General features: G+C 37.6%; 1 protein-coding gene across 1 annotated transcript in view; it reads left to right on the forward strand.

The window, feature by feature from the left end:
- agps (alkylglycerone phosphate synthase) overlaps nt 1-26,133 on the forward strand; it is a 157,064-nt gene that overhangs the window by 25,338 nt on the left and 105,593 nt on the right. The window contains exons 2-6 of the mRNA XM_060827329.1: nt 10,852-10,941; nt 16,699-16,789; nt 17,167-17,287; nt 17,374-17,448; nt 17,709-17,780. Of these exons, the coding sequence (XP_060683312.1) occupies nt 10,852-10,941; nt 16,699-16,789; nt 17,167-17,287; nt 17,374-17,448; nt 17,709-17,780 (449 nt within the window). The remainder of the gene's footprint in view (nt 1-10,851; nt 10,942-16,698; nt 16,790-17,166; nt 17,288-17,373; nt 17,449-17,708; nt 17,781-26,133) is intronic.

The following is a 26,133-nucleotide window of genomic DNA, read 5'->3' on the forward strand; positions in this document are numbered from 1 at the left end:
TCATTACACATACTCTATCTAGTATATCATTATTTTTTTCCTTCTGTGCTCCACCCTGCCATATGATTAATGTTAAGGAGCCTTAACTTGCCTTTATCAATTATATTTGTCAATTATATCTTAAAAATAAGTTTCCACATCCTGGTTTTCTGAACTTGATTTGCACTTTTTTGTTATGCAAGACAGTCTGTAACTGTAGCATTTCATAGTTTCCTAGCTTCCTGTCCTTTCTAAATGTCCTGTACCTTTTAAAGATTTAGGCCCCAATCCTTGTCTTTCTGCACCAAAGTCTCTGTAATGGCTACCAGCTTGTACTATGGTACAATCTACAGAGGAACTGCGAATATCTGGTATTCGATTAACTGAATGTAAGATTATCCGAACAAGATCAGAAGGTCACGATGCGTGGCTAACTGTTATCTGGCATTCGATTAACTGAACGAAATACTCACCGCCCATGTCTTTCGGATAATCGAGTTTCCTCTGTATTTTCACTGTGTTCATCTGGTTTGTTCTGAATGCTATATTAATTCAGCTACAGAGCCTGCACCTCATCCTTTTTTTTTTCCTTGGTAAATTCTAGTCTTATCCGTTGGTTTACACTTGGCTTTGTACTCGACCCCTTCCTGTCATTTATCATTTTCCATATTTAAAACCTTTCTTTTTGGCTTGACACTGTTTTACCATGTTCCCAAATTTGATTCTGCCCCCACCCCTCTCTTAGTGGTTAGCACTGCTGCCTCACAGCGCCCGAGACCTGGGTTCAATTCCCGACTCAGGCAATTGACTGTGTGGAGTCTGTACGTTCTCCCCGTGTCTACGTGGGTTTCCTCCGGGTGCTCCGGTTTCCTCCCACAGTCCAAAGATGTGCGGGTCAGGTGAATTGGCCATGCTAAATTGCCCGTAGCGTTAGGTAAGGAGTAAATGTAGGGGTATGGGTGGGTTGCGCTTTGGTGGGTCGGTGTGGACTTGTTGGGCTGAAGGGCCTGTTTCCACACTGTAAGTAATCTAAGTATTAGTTTAAAATCCTCTCTTTCCCAGTTTATACATTTGCCAGAACCCCAGCCCTGGCACGGTCAGGTGAAGATTGTCCAATTGGTACAGATCCCAATTTGCCCAGAACTGGTGCCAGTGACCCATAAATTCCACGTTCAAATAGAGGTTTTATCTAAGGACAGTATGCATCCGATGGCTTCACTGCCGCTATCCGTTCCCTGTTGTCACTTATAGGCTCATAAAGCACTGCTTTCACATGTTAATTGGTAAGTGAATAAACTTTTGCTGGATTAAGTGATTTTTGATGGTCATTACCTGTCTGTTCCTTTAATATTTATGCAACTGAAACAAATGTCCAAAAAAAATTTTAAAAATCTTTACTTTAAAAACATTCTTCAATGACACACTCAAGTTGATCTGAGTGATTGGTTCATGAATTTTTGGAGACTTCAGGAAATCCTGAATGGTGGCAATTCTAGATATCGAATAAAATATCTCATTCCACTTCAACCATTCATCTATTTAAGCAGTGTACAAAGACCAGTATAAAAGACAGTTGTTTCTTGCGCCAGCCTGTGGTCTTTAATTTTATATAAATTGTGGTGTTGACTTGTTTCCAGTAGGAACTGGATTGAGATTACTAAATATTTTTTCTCTCTCTCTCGACCATATGAAAACTTTTTAATTTGATAATTTTGGGATACATTCAGATCAGTTAGAAGTGGTTATTGCTTGGAACTCAATGGGCTATTCAGTTTTATGCTTTTTTTTCAAAATAAAAAACTACCTGCACCAAGTTTCTCAACTTTTATTTTTCATGCATACTTTTATCTTGAGAAGATAATATGTTTCCCAGGACTGACTTCATTTTAAAACAACGTATAGAATCACCAGGCTAGACGACAAATGTATTTGTTGACATTTTTTCCACCATGAGTCAAGGACTGCTGCTTTTTAATGTGCATCATATCCACTTGTAGCTCAAGCATAAGTGGGTGAAACAGTATTAAGTCCAAGCAGTGTTGGTCAAAACACCTGAGAATAATTCCAATTGTACCAGTCAGTTCTCCTGGTCACTCTAGTCTTCTGGATCAGATTAGTTGTTGGCATTGTGCAGCTGACAGTTTTATTTTGTCCAATTGTGTCTGGGTCTTATTACAAGTTGAGACCTGTAATCGAACAAAGCCTCTGAGGATTGGTTTTTAATCTGTGACCAGTTGGTGAATGGAGTGTGCCATTCAATTCCACTGGGTGGCAGTCTATTCCACACATGAGCACTGACGGCCAGTAATCTAACAAGTGCAAAATAAAACCTATGAACTTTGCATTTCTGAATTTCCTTAAAAAAAATCCATATCAATCTCAGATAAAACCTTTGCTTTTACAAAACTCTGCGATTAGTTTACAAAACTAATCAACCAAGAGTTTGGTTAGATGATGTGATGGGCATAGTTGCTCATGCACATGTGTAATTGGAATTCACTTTTGCATCTTTCTGTGAGGAATGAAACCAACTTATGATCTTGAAGCTTATGGTTTTAAGATTTATATTGAAGTGGACAAAGATGAAGGGCTTATGTGCTTACCAAGTCTACAGCATAGAAATGGGCCATTCATCTCAACTGAATTCTGCTCACATTTTGTATCTCATTTCAGTCATCTCCTAACCCTTAGAAGCAATTCCTTTATGCCTTTTTATTTTTTGTTTATCTACCTTTCCAATTATGCATCTATGCTATTTTCATCAAAGACTCCTGGTGGTAACTAGTTCCATATTCCATCCACTCCATAAACCAATTCTCCAGAATTCCTCTTTAACTTAAGTATGCATTGAATTCTGGAAATCTATTCTCTCTGTCTACCCTATTAAACTGATGGTTATTTTAGAGACCTCTATTAGATCACCGTTCAGCTTTTTTAGAGGGCAAAACCCTTATTCCTTTTCTGGTAGTTATAACTCCTAAGCTTTGATGTCATCCTTAAGTTTATTTCAGCTTCTCTACTGTCTAGATTGTTTTTATTATGTGGAGACAAGTGTAATGTAATTATGATTTGAAATTTATTTCATGCAATATCTGCCTTTCAACTTGGCTTTTTAACAATGAGCTAGATACCTTTTGTCCTTAACCCATTTCTGTTCTTCTCCAATGCAATCTCTTTCTTGACGAAAATAAACAACCTTTCATTCTTCTATACTAATTCACCGCCAAGTTAGATGCAATTGTATTAGTATTGTAATATTTTCTTGTATATTGTTGCATCCTTCCTTCATGTTTCCTACACTAAGTTTGGCATTATCAATCACATTTGACCTTGCACTTTCAATTCCTGAATGTTCCCTCATCAGTGTTTGATTTTGTTATGTATGACTTTTTGAAGTACCCTGGAATACTTTAAAGTGCAATGCAAATGCGTGCTATGTAATTAGTTATCAAGTAACATGAATCACCCAAATCTTAAAAAGGAAGGAAATAATAGTTTGATTTATAATTTTGGTTAGATATTCTAGCATAAGCATGCACCATCTTAACTCAGATGGATAATTTTAACAAATAATGTGGATTTCCTGAAGCGATCATGAAAATATGGACTTTTCAAATGATTCAAAGGAAAAGCTGCTTACAGGTTATTTACTGAAAATTGTTTATATTCTATCAGAAATGCTACTCTGATGCCAAACAACTTGCTTTGTTTTGCTTAATACGTGTAGCTTTGTATGTGGTTATTTTTAAATTAACTGACAGTTTCAAAGAATAAAGGCTAGTTATACGTTTATGGGCAGTAACAAATTGCTATTGGATGGCAGAATATTGAATTGCACCATCAAAACTCTGCCTGCTGACCAGTGATTATTGTGTTTTTACAAAGTTTATATATGGATACTCTTTATTTATGTTTTGTGTATGTGTTCCAAGCATAGATTTGTAGTATCTTGAGTAGTAGCTTAAGGATGCATGTTGTTTTCTTTATGAAATTAGGCACAAATGATGCAATAATTTTGAGCACAGTGCCCTCTGTCACTTTTTTTAAGAAATGTTTTAAACTTTTAGCTTGAAAATTTTAATTTTCTTCTATGCCAATTTTCTTTCTGAACTTTGTAAAGGTTCATCCATGCTGGTTTTATTGTCTAGTACAAAATAACCAATGCAAGGGTGTACAGTAATAATCTTAAGACTGTGTATGCCCAAATGGAACAGAATAAATCATGGATGACCTGAATCATAGAGTTCCTACAGTGTGGAAGCAGCCATTTGAGCCCACACTGACCCCTCTGAAGAACATTCCCCCCCCCCACTCCCATCTACCCTGTCTCTGTTACCCTGCATAGTGGAATCAAACCTGGGTGCCTGGCAGTATGAGGCAGTGGTGATAACCACTGAGACACCATGCTTCCTAGGCTATTGGTAACTGGTCATGACTCCCATTTCAGATTTGATAGAAAGATGTAATTGTTGTAGTGACAGTGCCACTACCTAACTATCAACCTCTGCTTTGTTCCACTTCTTGTCCAGCATAGGATCCTAGATTAGCCACAACTTTGCCCAAATAAATGTTAAAATAAAAGCTGACAGAACTACAGATGGCATAAATCTGGAATCTTTTTGCTGTGGAGTTTCCATCTGAGATGTTTAGTTTTGATTTGCTATAAGGAACTTAACTAGAACAACTGTGCTAGAACTAGAGTTGATTTTATTTTTTTTTACCATGTCCAAAGCTAAAACTCATCAGAAGATTAGAGTTAATGAATTTAAAGGTACATAAAGGCAAAGATCCAGAGATGAGACTAAAGTTCCATCTATAACTTAAACTCCTCCCCTTTAGTTTGGTTACTTTGTGTGTCTGAAGTTATCAACCCGGGACATACTACTTTTGATAAGCACGCTTCATCCTTTGTTGTTAAACAACTTTTCAGCCAGATTGTGGGAGATTCACTAATTCATTCTGAATATATTAGTTAAAGTAGAGTAAGGAGTGAAGTAGTTCAGTGAAAATAGAAAAAGCAAAGGGTAAACTCGGCAGCGCTGCTGCTTCCACAGCGCCAGAGACCCAGATTTGATTCTACCTTTTGGTGACCATCTGTGTGGAGTTTGCACGTTCTCCCTGTCTGTGTGGGTTTCCTCCAGGGGTTCTAATTTCCTCCCACAGTGCAAAGATCTCCACATTAGATAGATTGGCCATGCTAAATTGCCTATAGTGTTTAGTGATGTGCAGGCTAGGTAGATTTGCCATGTGAAATGCAGGATTGTGGGGATAGGCTGGGATGCTCTTCAGAGGTTTGGTGTGGACTTGATGGGCCAAATTGCCTCCTTCCACACTGGGGATTCTATCGTGATTGGTAGGTGACCTGATTTTGAACTGGGGAGCATCGTCATAGAATGTTACTTTAAAAAAAATGTTAAATATTGTATTGCTGTTCAGTGTTATGTGGAAAAGATTGTTTTAGTCATTATGCTCCTTGTATAGGAGATTTACCAGAACACTGCCTGGACTGGAGGGCATGTCTTATGAAGAAAGGTTGAGGGAGTTAGAGCTTTTCTCACTGGAGTGAAGAAGGATGAGAGGTGATTTGATAGAGGTATACAAGATGATGAGAGGCATAGATAGAGTGGATAGTCAGACTTTATCCCAGCGTGGAAATGTCTGTCATGAGGGGTAATAATTTTAAGGTGATTGGAGGAAGGCTTAGGGGAGATATCAGAGGTAGGTTCTTTACACAGAGTTGGGTGTGTGGAATCCACTACCAGCAGTGGTAAGAGTTAGGTACATGAAGGACATTTCAGCATCTCTTGGGTAGGCACATGGATTATAGTAAAATGTAGGATGTGTAGGTTAGTTTGATCTTAGAGTAGGATAAAATGTTGGCATAACCACAAGGGCCAAAGGGCCTGTACTGTGCTGTACAGTTCAATGTTACAATTCTTGGTTTCTGCATCGGTGTTTTAAAGTTTTTTTTTCATGGTGTGCGCTTTGCTAGCAAGGTGAGCTCTCATTGTCTGATGCTAATTGACTATAAATGGAGTGACTTAGCTATCTCAGGAGGCAGTCAAGAGGCACCTGCATACCTGTGGGTCTGGAGTCACACAGTAAGGTTGCCAAATTTTCTTCCCTGAAGGGCGTTTGTGTACAAGTTAAGCTGATAATTTCATGGTCGCCATTACTATGATTTGCTTTGAGATCCCAAATTTTTTTTCTTTTGGATTTAAATTCCCTAGCTGCTATGATGTTCCCAAAACACATTCTGGGGCCTCTGGATTCCTGACCCAGTGACATCAACCACAATGTCATCTTCTCCTAAACATATGTTATGACGTATTTGCATTTTCTGTCCACTCAATCTTTAGTCAAAAGTGACCCTAAAGCTTTTCATTTCAATGTTGGTGTAATGTTTGGGGTACGAATATTTTGTGGAATATACGATGGGTGTTGGTGGATAGGGAGTGGAGAAGAGGGGCTTGTTAAAACATTTGACAGAGTGTAAATTTTCTTCAGTGGTAGTGAGAGTTGAACAGTATTCTCCTCCAATTCCATTTTGATTTAGGCCCCTTGCCCTCCAGGGGCTTTGCACATCAGTTGGATTTAGATTCAGTTATTCAGGTGATTTACTGGTCATGGTTAATAGATGGAGGAAACAAAGTAGGCAATTTGATGGGGGAGAAAAGCAATTCAGTTGTCCATGAGAGCTCTTCTAGATAATGGAAAAAGAGACTTGGATTAACAACGTACAAATAATCAGACGTTGGTCTTTTCATTGTTTTCATTATCTAGTTTTTTAAACAATTTTTTGAGGTTTTCTTTTCCAATGTTTTTTTTGGTCGTCTCTCTTTCATTCTTCACCTTAATAAGCTTCAAAGAATGGAATGGTCAAGCTTGCTTCTTAACGCTAGATCACTGGATTATAGAATGAATGCCACTCATCCAAATTGCCATGGTGTTCTCAGAGCTATAGCTGTTTAGATGATCATATTGGAAGCATCCAAACTGTCAGAGTAATAAATATTTGTAAAATAGGTGCCAAGTCATGTATTATGAATACAATAAGGCCAATAATTTAATGAAAATTAAAACACTATGGTTGACATAAATCACTGTTATTCACTGGCGTGTTTTCAGTGATCCATTACTGTACTTACTAGTGCATACCCTGTCCAGCTGTGAAACAGCTGCTTAAAGTATGTTCAAGAATGGCAATCAAATATTAAAAAATACTTAGATTTTTAGCTATTACCTTGTATAGGTGTTGCATGTGTGCATGCATTAATATACGTGTAATATTGCTATTCAGTAAATGTGAACAAGATGGAACAATATGATAAGCTGAGCTTTCCATATGCTGTGTAGTTATGAGCTCAATGTTATTGGGTCTGTATGATTCAATGCAGTCAAATGTGTGGATCAAGTGAAACTAATTTCTGATAGCTGCTATATTTTGACGCTCTTAACGTCATGCAAATATGCATGGCTTTGGCCATAACCTTGGAAAGCAAATCTGCCAAACTTATATAATTTCTATTGAGGTTATGGATCAGGCCAGACCCCCCTCAAAACATTTCCAGAAGGTAGCCCAGACTGTAACTTTGCTAGTCGTTTTAAGCAGGTATAACATGGATATCCCAGGAGGGATGCAGTTGGTCAAACCACGTAGTTTTAAACAAAACAGAATTTATTTACAAGATTACCGAATGAAACAAACAAGAGGACAGAATACAGAATAAGTTAACCTATCCATAAACCCAACAGGTTATCCAACTTAATGATGCTGTTCCCAATACTTGCAACAATCCCCATAAGCAACCCTTGGCACAAAATGATAAATCAAACCAAGGGTCTTAGAGGTGAGAAGCCAGAGAGAGAGAGAGAGGAGGATTAGCCTGGTCCTACTTCTTTGGGGTCCAGCAGCTTTTTTCAACTCTACAGTGCTCAAACCAAATCAGAGAAACACTGATTTGGGAGCACTGACCATTTTTTTTCAAAGCTTAAAAGCCTTTTGCCTGAGGCAGTATCTGTTAGCTATAATCAAATTGGCCCTGAAACCCTTGAACCCCAGATTTTCCAGAATCTGTCTTTTATGACCTCTCTGAAAGAAAAGCCAAGGACACAGTGGCTCACTGGTTAGCACTCCTGCCTCTCAGTGCCAGGGATCCGGGTTCAATTCCAGCCTTGGGCAACTGACTGTGCAAACTCCACACATTCTCCCCTGTGTCTGCATGGGTTTCCTCCCACAATCCAAAGATGTGCAGGTTAGGCGAATTGGCCATGCTAAATTGCCCAAAGTGTTCAGGGATGTGTAGGTTAGGTGCATTAGTCAGGGTAAATGTAGAGTAAAAGGGTAGGGGAATGGGTCTGGATGGATTACTCTTCAGAGGGTCGGTGTGGACCTGTTGGGCCAGGTAGCCTATTTGCACACTGTAGGGATCCTATGGTTCGATGATAACCTTGTTTAAAGGAGCAGCATCAGAACAAGGGGGAAGACCCATTACTAATAACTTCACCGGAAGTTTTCTAGTGCAGTTGAATTCTTGAGAAAAATGTGTCTATTACAAAATATCTGAAGTTTTAATTAGCTTCATAGTTAAGTGTTTTTCTAATTTGTGCAGTGCAACAAATGATAGCTGATTATGACTAAAATTATACTGTAAAATATTTGCAAACAAAAGCACATTGATTTTTTGGTGTTACTCCAAAAGGATTGTTCAAATCAACTAACAAAAATGATAAAAGAAAAAAGCTATGGCTGCTGCATTTAGATCTTTGGCTTTGAATTGACATCTATTTTTTTTTCCTCATTTTCCCCCATCTCCACACCAGAAGCTGCAATCAAAACACTAGTCACATTTGGCAGGAAATAAGTCATGTTTTGGTAAACTAAAAGTTTGACCTGGGAAGAAATTGTGGATTGGACTTGTCAGGATCAGAAAATAATTTGTTCGAACAAGAATGACATAACATAATGCCTAAATCAGTTTCTCTTTGTTTAAAAATATGTAGCTTTTATTTGCCAAGTTTTTTTCCCTTTTTGCCATAATGCAACGTACATCAAACTTTGTGACCTGCTTGCTTCATTTGCCAAACTGGAACCTAAAGATCAGCGAAAATAATTTTGTGGTAGATTTTTTAAAGTCATTAACAGGATGAGGGTGTCACAGGCTCAACCAGCATTTATTGTCTATTCCTAATTGTCCAGTGAGTAATTGAGTCAACCACTTTGTTGTGGGCCCGGAGTCACATGTAAGCCAGACCAGGTAAGGATGGTGGTTTCCTTTCCTAAAGGACATTAATGAACCAGATTGGTTTTCCCCAAAAATTGGCAGTGGATTCATGATCATCATTTAGCTTTTTAATTCCAGATATTTGTAGGTGAGTAATGGTTGGTTGTGTGAAGGAATTGGAACTAACACACTGTTGGAGAATTTTACACTGTTAGCTTGATTTGGACAGTTTGGTGTTTTGGCATCTTCAGCACAAGATTGTGCTATTTTAGATGAATATGGAGTACATTGTGAACTACACCATTATTTCACTGTCCATGACTATTACATTTGAATTGGTTTATAAAACCCAAATTCTCTTTGTGACTGTTTACCAATATGCATATTCAATCTAATCAATTGTAAATTTTCTGTAAAATAACAGTCTATTAATAGAACTGATGATTTGTATTTTTAACCAGTAACAGCAATATTTATGCAAGACTTTTCTTTCTTGACCTTCATAATTAAATACATTGATGTGAAGGTGTTGCCTCTTGTCCTGCCCAAGGATCTATCCTTGGACTTCTCCTGGTCTCATCAACAAGCTGCCACTTGATATCATCTAAAAGCATTAGTGTAAGTCTTTGTGTGTATGCTGATGCTAACCAGTTCTACCTTTACCACCCACACTCTTGATTCATCCGTTGCAAACTTACTGGCTGCATATCTCACATCCAGTAGGGATGAGCAGTAATTTGCTCCAATCAAATTGTTGAAACCATTGTTTCTGATTCCATCTTCAAACTCTGTTTTCTTGATACTGAGCCCATCCCCTCCCCCCAACAACTGTATAAGGTTGAGCCTGTCAACCTTAGTTCACCTTTGACCCCAGGATGACTTCCAATTGTAAATTTATTCAATTGTCATGTCTACCTATTTCCATCTCCTAATTAATACTGGATTTCAGTCCTGTCCAAGCTCATATGCTGAAATGTTGATTGATGTCTTGGCTATTGATCAATGTGGTCTGCTTTCTCACATTGTACACTGCTTTATCAGCCAGAATTCTGCTGCACATGCCTTATTTCAAACCAAGCTCTTTGCCTGTTGGCGTTTGTTGGCTACTGATCAAACAAAGTTCAAAATTCAATACCTTCGAATAGCTTCTCCCTTTCCTATTGCTGAAATCTTCTCAATTCTCACAGCTATCCATGTTTTTCGCTCTTATTCTGGTTCTTGAGTGTTTCTGATTTATAATGACTGCATTGTGGCAACTTGGCTAGGCCATAAGCTATTGAATTTCCTTCTGATAGCTCATGAACTGTCTACTTTGCTTGGTCCTTTAATGGGCTCTTGTTTTAAAATACACTTCAAACCAAGCTTTTGGTCATTTCTTTTCATATCTCCTTATGTAGCATGGTGTTTGTTTTCTACTGCTCCTGTGAAGTGCCTTGAGACATTATCATCAAAGATGCATAAGATGAGCTGTTTAATTGAACCATTTTAAATGTCTTGTTTATGTTGCTTATTTATTTTTAGTGCACTAAAGTATGCTGCACTACTTAATCTGCAAAGGCATTTATATTTTTAAATATCTAATGAATTAGCTTCATGAGCTCTCGAATATTTCAGTTTTTGCACATTGAAGTGTTTTTTTTATTTTAAGGCAGGAGATCCTTAGGTGGAATGGATGGGGATACAACGACTCCAAGTTTACATTTAACAAGAAAGGGCAAGGTGAATTTACAGGCAAAAGGTGAGGATTCTATTTTACATTTGGCAATACTTAGAAATGTTCTTTGTCATGCTTGACTTGTTTTTCTGCATTAACTACTAACTGCGATGAGAACTGCACATATTTTATGTAAGAATGCTATTGAAGGCAATACATTTTCGAGTCAAAGATAAACAAGAAAACCCAGAAGAACAGCATTATATCTCACGTGTTTCTGCAGTTTTTTGCAAGGTTAAAATGAGAAATGTGAATCACAGTATTGCTTACTATTTCAAACATCTATGCAGATTTTCAAAATAATGTCGATTATTCTATTTGAAATTAACAGACTGTAGGACTTCAGAGTTATATGTTAAGGGTTAACAGCATCCTCTTATTTTATGATATTTAATCTTTCGCGTGTACACAAAGTGAATTCCTTCCATGTGTTTTAAGCAAATCTAATGTATTCAAATCTTAGAAAGACCCATGTTATCCCTCAGGTGGTCATTACTGATTCAGTCATATTTCATAAACATGTCTGATTACATACAATATAACCATCTCGTCCTACACAGTTGGTGTATATTTTTATAAAATAGCTTTATGTAATCTTTCGAAAAAACGTTGCAAGTTGAGAATAATACTGCATAACTGAAATTCATGTAATTTAGAACTTTGTATTAAACTACTAAAAGTAATCTTTTATCTTCAATAAGAAACATTGTTGCAAATTGCCTTCTGATTTTTTTTTGCATCTTCACCAGAGTGTTTCTGACAGAAACTCACTAGAATCAGGTGTAGGATTTAAAACCTTGTTCCCAGTGTGTTTAAAAATAAATTTCATCAAGGATGTGAAATTGGCATGGAAAGAGTAGACACTCTCACCCCCAGTTCCACAAATAGCATGCATGAAATCTGGATGCATATCTAATACGGCAATTTCCATGTTGCCAATGAGTTCCATTTTCGAGTCCGTACGGACGTCAGAATACAATGCAGAGCAATGTAAAATAGCTGTTTGTAAGTACAGGAAACTTCGGAGTTTTAAAATGACAGCGCTGTATGGGATTGCATTTGTAAATGCAAGCGTTGATCAGTTGAATGCTAATAAATCTGTGACACCCTGCTAACTTATCGTAGCATTCACTGTTGCATAGAATTGTTGTGTTAGTACCGTCCAGTTTTGTGGTTTTGATCTTCAAACTGTGTTGCAAATAGCTGGTCCCAAATGTTTGAATCCATATTCATTCTCCTGTTCTTCAGTGGTTTGAAAAGATAATTAAATTTTTATAACTTTGGAAGAATTACCTCCTTAACCCCCACCCCACTCATCAAATCTCTCAATTGTTTTAAAGTTGAAATTCTGTAGAAGGTTACCTTTTACTTTTGAGCTGGAATGGAAAATGTTTTCCAAAAGAGAATTGAATGTTTGACAACCATCTTCCTCAACAGAGACCAGGCACTTGTTGTCTAATGACCTGAGGACATTGATTTTTGCAATGCAAATATGTCTTAAATAAAAAGAAATAGTGTTTGCTGGAGCCTTTGAGCTGTGGCAGGAATGGCTACGGTGCTGTTTAGCTGGAGAGTTGGTGATTAATTAGTGTTTAGAAGTATGATATAAAAAGTACACAAACAAAAGTCAAAATATGCAAGAGGGTAAGGCATTTTTTTCCATCCTTTACACTCAGTTGATTTTATGACTACAGCAGAAATACTTCATTTTTGTTGTAGAAATTAGGTCCAAGTATACTGCCTACCAAAAGAGTCCAAAGGCTGCCCAATGCAAAATATTTGGCTAATTCAGAAAGCAGATGACCTGCAATCATGTGCAGATTGCAAGGACTGAAAGGGATTCTTTGCTTTGGAATCTATCTATGGGCTCCAGACTATTGCTTTATCACCAATCCTCAGTGCTGACCAGTCAATAATGTTCACGGGAAAAGCTTGATTTCCAGACTATAGGTGTTTGGGTAGTACCCTGGAGAGTTTTAAAACTAAACAGGTTTAAACTCCATTGTATGATTAATCGAGCAAAAGGCTATCAAACTCTCCAGGAATTGAAAGAAACATTTTAAGTCAGCCTTCCAGATGTGAGAGAGAGAAATTCTCTCTGGTGTTTGAATACTGTGACATAATGATGTTGGGGCAGATTAGTTGTATTTCTATTGTTTCATGTAAGTAGCTTGGTTTTTCCTATTTATCTCCCTTTTTTTGTGTCATAAACTTCTGTTTTAAAACCAAATCTGTGGTATTGTGCTAGAGTTTCAGTGAAGGACCATCTTATTACTTAGATCATACTTTGTTTTGATTTTATCAAGCCAACTTTTTATTTTGGGATCTGACTTAACTAGTAATATCAGCTAGGATTATAATCACCTTTAGTAACTAGTCCAGACTATTTTCAGTTTCCATTTGCTTGGTTCCTCTTTGCTTTCCCAGTCAGATACTTGCAATCACATTTTCATAGTAATCTGTTTAGTAGCTGGCTTTCCTGGAGAATCTTTATTCCAGCCAAAGCTAGAACCTTTGTGCTTTGTTTAAATGCTTGCAAATTTCATCTTTTCAATCTGAGCGTGAGCACTCATTTGCACTCTGTGTGGATGATAATAGAACATAGCTGCCTCTGTCTCTGTACTCTGGTCATCAATAAATATTTGACAAAATCTTTCGGATTCAGTGATATCTTGGGAGAAGACTGCAACCCAATCCTACAGTGAGTTTGTATGCACTCTTGCCTTCTCAAAGTCCATTCACGTGGAATTTGAAGCTCATTGGCTTTTGTATCCAGGTAGACATGCTAATTAGGTATTTTTTGGATTCCCCCAACTCCATTACATCATGCAATTAAGTGCATTTAAATAATTTAACATACAACTATTGCCAAAACCTTGCATTCCTAATTGTGTATCAAACCTGTAGTCTGTCCATTGTGGACTCATTTGCTTTGGTCTTTCTTTACTGGTGTAATATCTCTTGCTGTCTTCCCAGTTAGACAATCGAGACCTGCCTTTAACAATCAAGTCACCTGAGCTTATCGTGGAATTCAGCGAAGGTCACATGACCCTCCTCTGCTTCATGTTCCCCTAGGGAGTCCCAACTATAATAAATCCTGCAAACTTCATAGTTGTAGCATCTACCTTTGTAAAAGATAAGTGGTCACTGATTTAAAAAAACATTCTTCATACTTAACTCGAAAAATTCTGCAAGTTTTAACAACCCGATTGTATGTTTATCAATCTCCTCACTTCACCAGTGTACAATCCACATTAACACGTGGACTAAGATATTGCCATCAATCATAGTTGGTAGGATTTAAAGTGGAATGTGCATGAATTGTGAACCTTTTTTATAGATGAAGACTTTAGATTAGATTAGATTACTTACAGTGTGGAAACAGGCCCTTCGGCCCAACAAGTCCACACCGACCCGCTGAAGCGCAACCCACCCATACCCCTACATTTACCCCTTATCTAACACTACAGGCAATTTAGCATGGCCAATTCACCTGACCCGCACATCTTTGGACTGTGGGAGGAAACCGGAGCACCCGGAGGAAACCCACGCAGACACGGGGAGAACGTGCAAACTCCACACAGTCAGTCGCCTGAGTCGGGAATTGAACCCGGGTTTAAAGCGCTGTGAGGCAGCAGTGCTAACCACTGCGCCACCGTGCCGCCCACTTACTCTATTTGTCATGACTTCTGTTATGCTTTGAATATCACTTTTCTCAGTTTGCACAATTTATAGGCTTTCTTAGTATATTTGATTAAATGCTGGCATATTTAGTTCAGTTTGGGTAACATTTTCAAGAACCACAGTGTTGCTTGCAAACAATCCCCGAGATTTTCAAATTTTTATTAGGTCTACCTATAAATGGAGATGAAATCTTCTCTCAATCTCTTAGTGGTTTTATTATGTCCTTTGTTCTTTTAGAATCATAATTTAGTGTTTGCTTTAAATCGGTCTTTGAATTACTTTGAGTGTAACTCTGAACATTCTTTGCAATGGCTGTTTTGCTTATTGTCCAGATCTTTTTAACTAGTCTCAAACAACATGAATCATTCTCCTCCTGCTTAAATGCAGGATATATTTTTCCTCTGATACTTGAAGAATTCCCTTAAGTCCATGTTGATGATCAATCTGAAAATCCTGGTATGTTTCTAGCCAATTTATGGGTTATTTAAACTACTTGTCCTCACTCAGCATGAACCTTCGCTTGGTTCTTCCCTCATGAACAACTGTTCAATTACTCTGAAGTTTGAACTTATGTTTTAGAACTGAATTTTTTCCTTCTTCTACAGTATCCGCACTAATTACTGACAAGTCATTTTTAGAAAACTGTCTTCCTTTGTTTCTCCATTACCCTGGAGTGCTGCTGTCAAATTTGCGTTGACACCTGTGACTTGTGTTCTACCAGCAAACTTCATTCAGTGAAAATTCAATTGTTGCAATTTTTTGTGATTTAGTCTATGGTTTTAGTAACATTTTAAGCTAAAGTCTGAACTCTTGAATCTTTTGGTCCTTCGTGAGTGAATTTAATGTCTTTTTTTCCAACAGATTCAAGAACAAGCATATATTCAAGTCCATTGATCTTGTTGATCTGTCCTGACCTTTACAACTTCAGTTAATTTTGTGGAAACATCTGGAGGGGGCACAGTTTTCAGCTAGATTCTTTTTCCAAGAGAAAGTGAACAACAAGTTAATAGGCAATTTTGACACCACTGCCAGGATAATAGAACAAAACACAATTTAAAAATTCATTCAGTGTATAGACATTGTAAACCTATTCCATCATTGCCTTACATCATTGTGCTTCCAGCTTTGGAAATTTTCTGGAGATTAAATCCATGTCATTTGTGACTGAACTAAAATAAAGAGTACTAGTTGTTATATAAGATTTATTTAACTTTCTGTCCCTTTTATAAGAAACTTACAAATCTCAAGCAGATTATAAACGTGTTTACTCTTGAGACCTTTTCTTTTTAATTTCATCATAAACTTGAAAGCAACAATTATTAAAAATAAGGCTGATAACTTTCTGAACCTTGGAACAAACTGAAACGGCCATTTTGCTCTTCCAAATAAGTGACTGTTTCTAGCTTTCTCTCAGAATTGTTTTCCTATTGAAGAAATTGTGAGAAATGCTGCAACAAAATTCAATTTAACCTTAATAGCAAATAACTGATCAAGCCGGTCCGTTAGCAATTTGAGAATGAACAGAAGGAGGACGCCAATATCATTTTTCAATTGAATTTTTATGACAGTTTAACACTTTGACAATTACAGTTTAAATCCTCAATATGAATGTGGCCAAGAGTTAAATTTAAATTTATTCAATTTCATTCAACATTTTCAAATTTATTTAATATCTGTACTCTTGCAAACTGGAATGTTTTTGAGATAGAAAATAGTGAAATTTGACATTCAGTAATGAGTATTTCAATTTGTGAACTGTTAATTTACTTTTGCAGCAGACCAAATAGTTTCTAAATTCAAGGTACTTTTTTTTTCAGTTTTATGATGCTTTATTTCTCTCGCTAGAGTAAGTAGGAATTAGAATTTTCAGTGCTTTGCAGAGCTTAGAAGTACAACTTTTTAAACAATATCAAAATGTTGTAAGCTTGCAAGCATTATTGCACTTACCACTAAATTACCATGCAGCAATTTTCTTTTCATTGCACCAGGATTCTTTGACTGAACACAAAGTTTTGAGTTAGTCACTAGAGATAGTGACCTCTTAAAAATACCCACCCCATGTTCAGGGTAGCTGATAAATGATAATTTCTTGTTCAGGTATCGACTTAGTGGTATGGTGCTGCCAGCTTTGAAGGAATGGATGGAAAAATCTTTTGGAGCAAGTTTGGAGCACAGAACTACCCCAAGGGTATGAAACATATAGGCAATAGTCCTTTGGCATTCCTTTGATATTTTGTTTCCTTTAGTGTAAATGGCAAATTCTACATTATTTGCTTAAACTGAGAAAATGAGACAAATGCCCAGCTCAGGTTCTGGTTTCCTTTTTTCTGAACAAAATATTAGTGCTCCTACGATAGTCTAATTTATTCCAGTGAACTTATTTTCTTACTCAAGCATTTAAATTAAAAAAGCAAATTTTGGCCCATAAATTTGCGAATAAAAATTGCATTCATTCTTGTTCTGACATCCTCACATTTTGGTAAGGCTACTAACTTAATAGACTGTTCTTATCTAATTGGGCAATGATTTGTAGACGCTAATGACCTTTTTTTTCAACATTTGAAGACCACACCGAACTTGGAAGATCTTCCAGTGCCCATTCTAAATGAAGAATGTTTGAAGGAAATAAAAGACTTGGGTATTCCATTTTCACACGATCCAGAGGACCGGTTAATAAGGTCGCATGGTAAGAAATCTGAGCCTTTTTAAATACAGGTATATAAAATTCAAAATTATTTCGTGATCAACTGATGCACTTTGTTTTAAATGCAGGCCATTGCTTACACGAGATTTTTGCTTTACGTGAAGGCAAAGTTGAACGAATTCCAGATGTTGTAATCTGGCCGAGTAAGTGTAATTATTTGTTTCTTTTGGCAAACCATTTTTAAACTGGCATTTGGTTCACTAAATATATAGTAAACATACTTTCTTTTAGAGAATTCTATGTATTTATCTAAAGTGTAATTCTGTTCAAATTATATGTGAAACTGTTGCAGATGTATTCTTGCCTTATTTCATATTGTCTGAATAATTGATTGCAGTCAGAAGTGTTGCATCTTCTACCATGGATAGCACATTCTTGCAACAAAAATTATTTTGTTTTCCAGATTGTCATTCTGATGTTGTTAAGATAGTACAGCTGGCTTCCAAATATAATATTTGCATCATTCCGTTTGGTGGTAAGTATTTTTAATTGTATGATTGGTTTTAAATACACAATTATAAATTCAAGTTGTATTCTGCTCAATTTTACTTCATTGCTTTGCATTCACTGAGCTATAATAGAATTTTCATTTACTAAAGAGAAATTTCCACCTTTTTTTTAGGTCTATTCCCATCAGGCTTTTCAACACGTAACTATAGAGCCTGAAGAAAATTTGAACTAGAATGTGTTTTCCCAATATCTAATTTACATTTTATTTTGTAAAAATAACATTTCAGTTAGAGGCAGAAAAATAAATCAATCAAATTTTAGAGAGACACACAGTGGTCACGTCAATGCAGTACTTGCCTAGATGTCCAGGCTAATGCTCTGAGGGTGAGAGTTCAAATTGCAGAACAGTGGCCAGTAGAATTTAGGAAATTAAGTGGATTTGAAAATTAATCTCAGTTATAGTAACCACAAAACTAAACCCAGTTTGTTGTAAAGCCCCATCTGGTTCACTAATTTCCCTTGTAACAAAGGAAGTCTGCTGTCCTTACAGGTCTGACCTATATGTAACTCGAGACTCTCAGCAATGTGGTCGACTCTTAACTGACCCAGGAAGCCACGTGGGTCAAAGTGCAACCAATGATCTTGGCAGCATTTTCCATATCCCAGGAAAGAATAAAGGAGAAAAAAAATGACTTTATACTCTTTAGCTACATTTTGAAAAATTGAGTTTTCATTGGTTGGTCTAAGCATGCCTATCCATTCACACTTTCCATTCACATTCTGAGAGGCTGGTGAGTTCATATAATTAAACACTTGGAGAAGTTTCAATATTTTAAAGGTACTATATTTATATATGTAGTTGTACATAGAAATACAACAGTGGTTTGCAAAAGATTTGAGATTTCCCGTATTTTGATAAGTTTAAAATGAATCCTCCAGCTAATGCTGTAAATTCACTTGCATTCTTCATGATTGTCATATGTTTCCTACTGGAAAGGCACATTTAAATTGTCAATATATTTCTAAGATAACCAAAATTGACTATGATTTGGAGATGCCGTGTTGGACTGGGGTGTACAAAGTTAAAATCACACAACACCAGGTTATAGTCCAACAGGTTTAATTGGAAGCACACTAGCTTTCGGAGCGACGCTATAACCTATAACCTGGTGTTGTGATTTTTAAAATTGACTATATTTGTTTTCTTCACTGTTCATGCTGCAACATACAGTGTGATTTTTAAAAGTCTGCTCAGGACTTCATGTTCTAAATAAGAACAATATTTTTGTCTGAACTTTGTTTTGTATTCCAATGTCAAAGAGCTTAATACTTTTGTATTCTTTGTTTTGGTATTCTTTACTTGCGCTTAGTGTTTGTATTCGCTCAACTGTAAAATTTGACTTGGAGGAAATTGAAGGATATGTACTTTGATTTTAAAAAAAAAGACATTGGCTACTTGAGCTGTACTGGATGTAATATAATACACAAAATTGTAGATGCTAGAAATCTGAAACAAAGAAGTGCTGATGAAACTTAACAGATCTGGCAGCATCTTTGGAGGGGCAAGAGTTGATAATGAGTCTAGTGACCCTTTTTCAGCACATGTGATGTTGGTAGCTCCACAGATTATGTTTCAGGGCTTGTGTTGTGCTATTCACATTATAAATGCTTTAGATGAGGAAACTAAATGTCATATCTCTGTTTGCAGAAGAGGCTGGGCTGAGTGGGAGAGTGAACTGAGAGGAGGATGCAGTGTGATTTGGGCAAATGATGCATCATGTAGATTAATGTGAGATTATCTACTTTGATAACAAAAACTGAAGGACAGTTTATTATCTGAAAGGCATAGCTCGGGAAAGTGTGTAGTGCAACTAGACTTGGGTGTCCTTGTACACCAATCACTGAAGGTGAGCATGCTGGTGCAGCAAGCAGTCAAGAAGGCGAATGGTATGTTGGCTTTGATTGTGAAAGGATCAGTACAGGAAAAGAGATGTTTTGCTGCAGTTGTACAGTGCTTTGGTGAAACCACACCTGGAGCATCCTGTGCAGTTTTTAACCTTTATTTGAGGAGGGATGCTTTGGCTTCAGGGGGAGTGCAGCAAAGGTTTGTCAGATTGACTCTTGGGATGGCAGGACTGATGTATGAAGAGATTGGATCAGTTAGGACTACGTTCACTGACATTCAGAAGAATGAGGGAGGTTCTCGCAGAAATGTGTTGGATTTTAACAGGGTAAACACAGGAAGGATATTCCTGATGACAGAAGTTTAGAACCAGGGATCACAGTTTAGGATGGAGATGACAACTTCTTCATTCATACAGTGGTGAACCTGTGAGATTCCCTGCTACATATTGTCAAGGAGGAATTATATGTGGCTCCTGGGGCTAAAGGGATCAAAGATTATGGGGACAAAGCAGGAACAGGCTGTTGAGTTGGATGATAACCAATGATCACTTTGAACAGCAAAGCAGGGTTGAATGTTCCAAACCTGCTCCTGTTCTTTTCTATGTTTGACATGTTTTGTGCAATATAACTTGTGTTAAAGTGTACATGGTATGCAAGTGGCTGTGAGTTTTATGCTATTAATGCTGAAAACAGGCAAGTCTGTTCACAATGTAAATCATACTATCCGTGGGGAGCTGTAAAGAAAAGATGAAGTGCAAAGCTGTATTGCTAGAAGATAGCTAGGGAAGAAAACAGAGGCGTTGACTGGGGGAGAAATGGAATTGAAAAAGGATGAAAAGAAAAATTCAGGTGCATTATGGAGATCAAAGTTGGAATGTGAGACTATGTGCTAATATTCTCAAAGCAGTGACTTGTTTTGCCATAAACCTACACAGTAGTGTGGGCTTATTTTAAAATACTGATCAAGATTTTTCTTAAAAGACAGTTTAAGATTCGAAGTTAATTTTGAATTGCATCTTTGCTGTTGCGTTCCTATGGAATTCATGCTGCTGGCTGCAAGACAAATACAAAACAGCCAGCCCTCGTTAAAACCAGCAGACACTTTGAGAGACTACTAAAATGGGTCTTCCTGGCAGTCATTCTTGGTGAGTCCCCTGTGGCTTTCCATTTTGTGTTAAATAGTTTTATCTGCTGTATATTGGCACTTGGGTTATTGGTAAGCATTTAATTATAAAACTTCTCTGTGTGAGCTCTGCGCTTCAGGAAACCAACAGTGTTATTGCACATCTTACCCAACACTAAATTTGTTAAATTCATGACTTCACAATTCAGAAGGATAAACACGATACCTTTTTTGTGTGTATCAGACCCATAGTTGCATGTATTAGGCCCTGCACTAAAGTATCATATTTCCTCTTGCAACAGCCAGATAAAGTGCAGGTTCAGATCTCTGCTTTTGGTCATAAATGACTACTTACCAAGTTTTTACTTTAACCTTTGTCCCTAGGCTGTGTATTACTTAGGAAATACCACATTAATTACAAGTTATCATGAGAATAAAATAATATGCTGTTTTGTAATGTTGTATTCCTTGTGAGCTGATGGTGCTCAAATGTTAGGATGGTAGAATTGTAATCTAGGAGAGATGAAGGTATGGTGGGATTTAGCCCAGATAGAGAAGTGTATTGTAGTAATTTGTGGCTTTTAACTCTTAGCTAACCTACATCATGAGTGTTTTGTTTCTGTTTGCAAAATTCAAGCTCGCCAATTCCATGAATCCTTGGGGGCTTGGAGTCTGTAGGATTTATATAAATGTTGCGCAGGAAAAGAAGCTGCCTGAAAACATTAGCTTCCTCCACATAGTCTGCTTAATTTTAATCATTAGCTGTGCTATAAATATCACAGGAATTTTGAGTCAGGATTTCTGTCTTCAGAAAATATGCTCCCCGCCTTAAACAAAATGTGCAAGATATTAAGATTTGTTTCAGTTGTAACAGAAGGACTTAAAGGAGACACTACTATTTTTATTGACAGTTTAACAAATAATACAATTTAAGTGGAATAGTATATTTCTGTGGCAAATACTATCAACGTATCTAATACTAAATCTAATAGAATACAGGTTGATATTATTTATAACTATTCAAGAATAGTTAGAATAAAATATCTAAGTGTCTAAGGATAGAATATTCGTCAATATTTAAAGTTTTACATTTAAAGCTCTGAGTAAGAACATATCTTCTCCTAGTGGGAAGAAGGACATTGAAAATAATGATTTGAGTCCCTAACACTTGCGAAATTTCAGTTGAAGTGTTTTATTTTTATTATTTGGACCATTCCTGCTTTGCAAATGTGGATTATTTGTTTATTCCTCTCATTTTTGTGACGTTATGCCATTTAGCGTTATATAGAATCATTAGTGTGGAAGCAGGCTATTTAGCCCATAGAGTCCACACCGACCCTCCTGAAGAGCATCCAATCAAGACCCACCCTATCCCACCTAGTCTGAACATCCATGGACAACTTAGCATGACCAATCCATCTAATCTGCACATCTTTGGACGGTGGGAGGAAACTCTCAAACATGGCGATTGTGCAAGTTCCACACAAACGGTTGCCAGAAGGTGGAATTGAACCTGGGTCCCTTGCACTGTGACACCCTTCATGATTTGGTGAAGGTTCACTTGTGAAGTAGTGAGCTTTTTACCGTGTCGATTTATTTGAGATTTTGTACTTAGATGTTCATTTCAACCCTTACATATTCTTTCACTGTTAAAGTAATCCTTTGTCAGTAAAGATGTTTTAATTCTCTGCCTTCGAGTGTTGTCTTGACCTGACTTTTGTTGGTATTCATGTCTTAACTGATAAGAATGGCAAAGATCCTTGACAGTTTTAGTATTCCTCTTGTATTTTAACATTTTATTTACATATCCAAGTGTGCTGTTGCCATGTTTTTTCGTGTGTTGACTTTTTTTGATTTAATTAAATTAACTAATTTAAAATAATAGCATGTTTTCACCATGTCCCCTTGGGCTAATCTTTTCCTGCTAGCTGTGATAGTTTTTCATGATCAGCATTTACATTAATATTTGTATTTAGATACATTTTAATATTGATTTGTGTCTTACCTATTTAGTTATGCTTATTTCTCAATCAGACACATTTTTTGAGCTTGATATTGTCACAGTATGATGTTCAGTCGATCTACATTAGGATGTAATGATGTTCTCATGGTATTCCTGGTCTTGCCCTCCTTCATAGAGATCATTGAGATAAGATTTTGTTGAAGAATACTTGCAATATGTTACAGTGCAGAGTGTAAATTATTGAAATGTGCACAGTGACTGTAGTGCAAATGCTGTGCACCACAGTCACTGTGTGCTTTTCAATAATGAGGTGGTTACTGATTGCACTTCCTTACATTTGAGGATACTTACTATGTTTTGTGGCATCATCAGCATACTACGCAGGACAGGCTTCAAATGGACCTACTAACTAAACTGGACGTCCATGAGGTGCTGTGGGCCATCAGCAGTAGAACGATATTTAGTCACAATTGATAACATCATGGCCCCACAAATAATTCCAGTTTGCCATTTCAATTAAACTGGCAGATCAACCATGGTTAAACAGAGTGGAGTAGGGAATACCAGGAATAACTCCAGGCACATCTGAAAATGAGATCAGGATTACTTGTATACCTAACAGCTGAAGCAGCATGCAATTGACAACCAAACAATCCCACAACCAAGTGATCAGATCTAAACTCTGCAGTCCTGTCATATCCAATCAGAATGATGGTGAACAATCAAACAGGTACTAGGAGGAGGAGGCTTCTAAATATTCCCATTCTCCACAACGTGGGCCTCAACATCAATGCAAAAAAAAGGGCTGAAGCATTTGCACCCATATTTAGCTTGCAATGGTGTATTATGTATCAGTTTTTTTTCCTGAGTCCCCAACTTTGAAAATGCCAGTCTTCAGCAATTGTATTCACTCTGCTTGACATCAAGAAAAGGGTGAAGGTACTGAGTACTGCAATAGCTATAGATCTTGGCAATATTCCAGCAATAGTACTGACATTGTGCTGCAGACTTAGCTACATCCCCAGCCTAGCTGTTCCAATATTACTCCTATACTCACATCCTTCTTACAATGTATAACATTGCCCAGGTATGTCCTGCTGACAAAAAGAAGTCAAATCCAACCCAACTAATTATTGCTGTTTCAGTCTACTCTCAATCATGAGCAAAATGATGGAAAAGGTCCTCAACGGTACTAGCAAGTGGCAATAATAAAGGACTAACTTGCTCACTGACACTCATTTGGAGTTCCGCCAGGGCCATTCAACTCCTGTCCTTATGGCCTTGATCCAAACATCAATGAAAGAGCTAAATGTCAGTGATGAAGTGAGTCATCTTGCCCATTACATCAAGGTAGCAGTTAATGCATTCATGGTATTGTGGAGCCTTAGCAAAATTGAAGTCAATGGGTGTCTGGGGAGAGGTCATCACTTACGGAAATTTTCAGGGAAGTATTGTTGGCTCAATCTGCAGCTGCTTCAATGATCTTCATCCATCATGAGGATAGAAGTCAGGATGTTCTCTCATATCACTTTACCAATGTTTAACATTTGTACTTAATCAACATGACTCCCTCTTAGTAGTAATTCAGTTTGTGGATCTTTTGAGGTCTATTTGCAGTAGCAACTTCCGAAAGTCAATACACCAACATACTTCAGCTGTGCGCAGAACCTCTGGCTGCATTGCCACGCAGTTTAGAGGGAACACTGCATCCCAGATACTGAATGGGTTTTTTTTTAGGGAGTCCTGGCTAATATCTTGTGTGCGCTTGTTGGCATGTTTTACTGATGCCATTGAAGGTTAGGGATGTGGTTCTGTCTTGTTGGAGATATTTGTTGAGTAAAAAATGAGGTCTGCAGATGCTGGAGATCACAGCTGAAAATGTGTTGCTGGTCAAAGCACAGCAGGCCAGGCAGCATCTCAGGAATAGGGAATTCAACGTTTCGAGCATAAGCCCTTCATCAGGAAAGCCCTCCTGATGAAGGGCTTATGCTTGAAACGTCGAATTCCCTATTCCTGAGGAGATGTTTGTTGCCTAGTACATCAGCCCAAATTACCAGCCACCTAACAGCAATATTAACTCAACTCCTGTTGCATTATTTGTCTGAGGCATTTTCACTGAGGCTCAGCTGCTGTCTTACTGCATTAAGGTTTAGATTACTTACAGTGTGGAAACAGGCCCTTCGGCCCAACAAGTCCACACCGACCCGCCGAAGCGCAACCCACCCATACCCCTACATTTACCCCTTACCTAACACTACGGGCAATTTAGCATGGCCAATTCACCTGACCCGCACATCTTTGGACTGTGGGAGGAAACCGGAGCACCCGGAGGAAACCCACGCAGACACGGGGAGAACGTGCAAACTCCACACAGTCAGTCGCCTGAGTCGGGAATTGAACCCAGGTCTCTGTTGCTGTGAGGCAGCAGTGCTAACCACTGTGCCACCGTGCCGCCAAGCAGAGTGAATTAAAGCAATTGAAGACGGTTAGGAGCTTGATGGATTCCAGCAATGATATTCCGAAATTTTGATTATTGACTGAAAAGCTTGACAGTCATCTTCCATGTCCAGTATTACTCCCTTCATAGCATAGCTTTTTGTGGTTATACTTGGTTGAATTCTGTATTAATGTTGAGGCAGCTACACTGGTCTTTCCTCTGGCACTTGTCTTCTGCGCATATCTGGATGAAGTCTGAAGCTAAGTGGCTAAGTAGAATCTGAACTTTGTTGGCAAACAGGCTATTGGATTTGAGTTGGCACTGTTGTTCAATACTTTCATGTAAAAGCAGATCATTTATATTGTGTCTTTCACATTCACAAGATATTCATGAGTACTCAACAGTCATAGTCAAGTGTTCTTTGGCATTGTTTAAGTTGGTGCTATTGACTCTCCACTTTCACAACTATCCAATGTGTTCCACAAAGCCTCCACCTCTCGTTTATCTTGGTGTTACAACATGATAAAACTAAGGGATAGTGATTTATCAGCTTGTGAAATTGGCAGACATTCATTAAAACAATCACTTGATCATCCCTCCCAATGAACCTAATGTCCACTGGTGAACAAATTACCAAGTTAACTATAATTGAGATGGGTTTTCTGAAGTAAGTTGTGACATCACTGTGACCTCAGTGGTCATGAGGTTGTGTTCTACAAAGCGGTTACACTCTACACAGCTTGGAGCATGCCGCTATATAACCTTACCAGTTACTGTGTCAACAAACATTGTTTAATAATTACTGAGAAGTTTGACCTCAGTTTGTATCAAGACATAAGGATCCTGTACAAGAACCTGAAGCACTCTTTACAAGGTGTACTATAGCAATTTATAATTATAGCAGAAGCTGTAATGTAAAGATTAGAACAAACAGTCTTACCGCAAATTCA

This window comes from Hemiscyllium ocellatum, chromosome 7 (genome assembly GCF_020745735.1).
Source record: "Hemiscyllium ocellatum isolate sHemOce1 chromosome 7, sHemOce1.pat.X.cur, whole genome shotgun sequence".
In the NCBI taxonomy this organism is placed as follows: Eukaryota; Metazoa; Chordata; class Chondrichthyes; order Orectolobiformes; family Hemiscylliidae; genus Hemiscyllium; species Hemiscyllium ocellatum.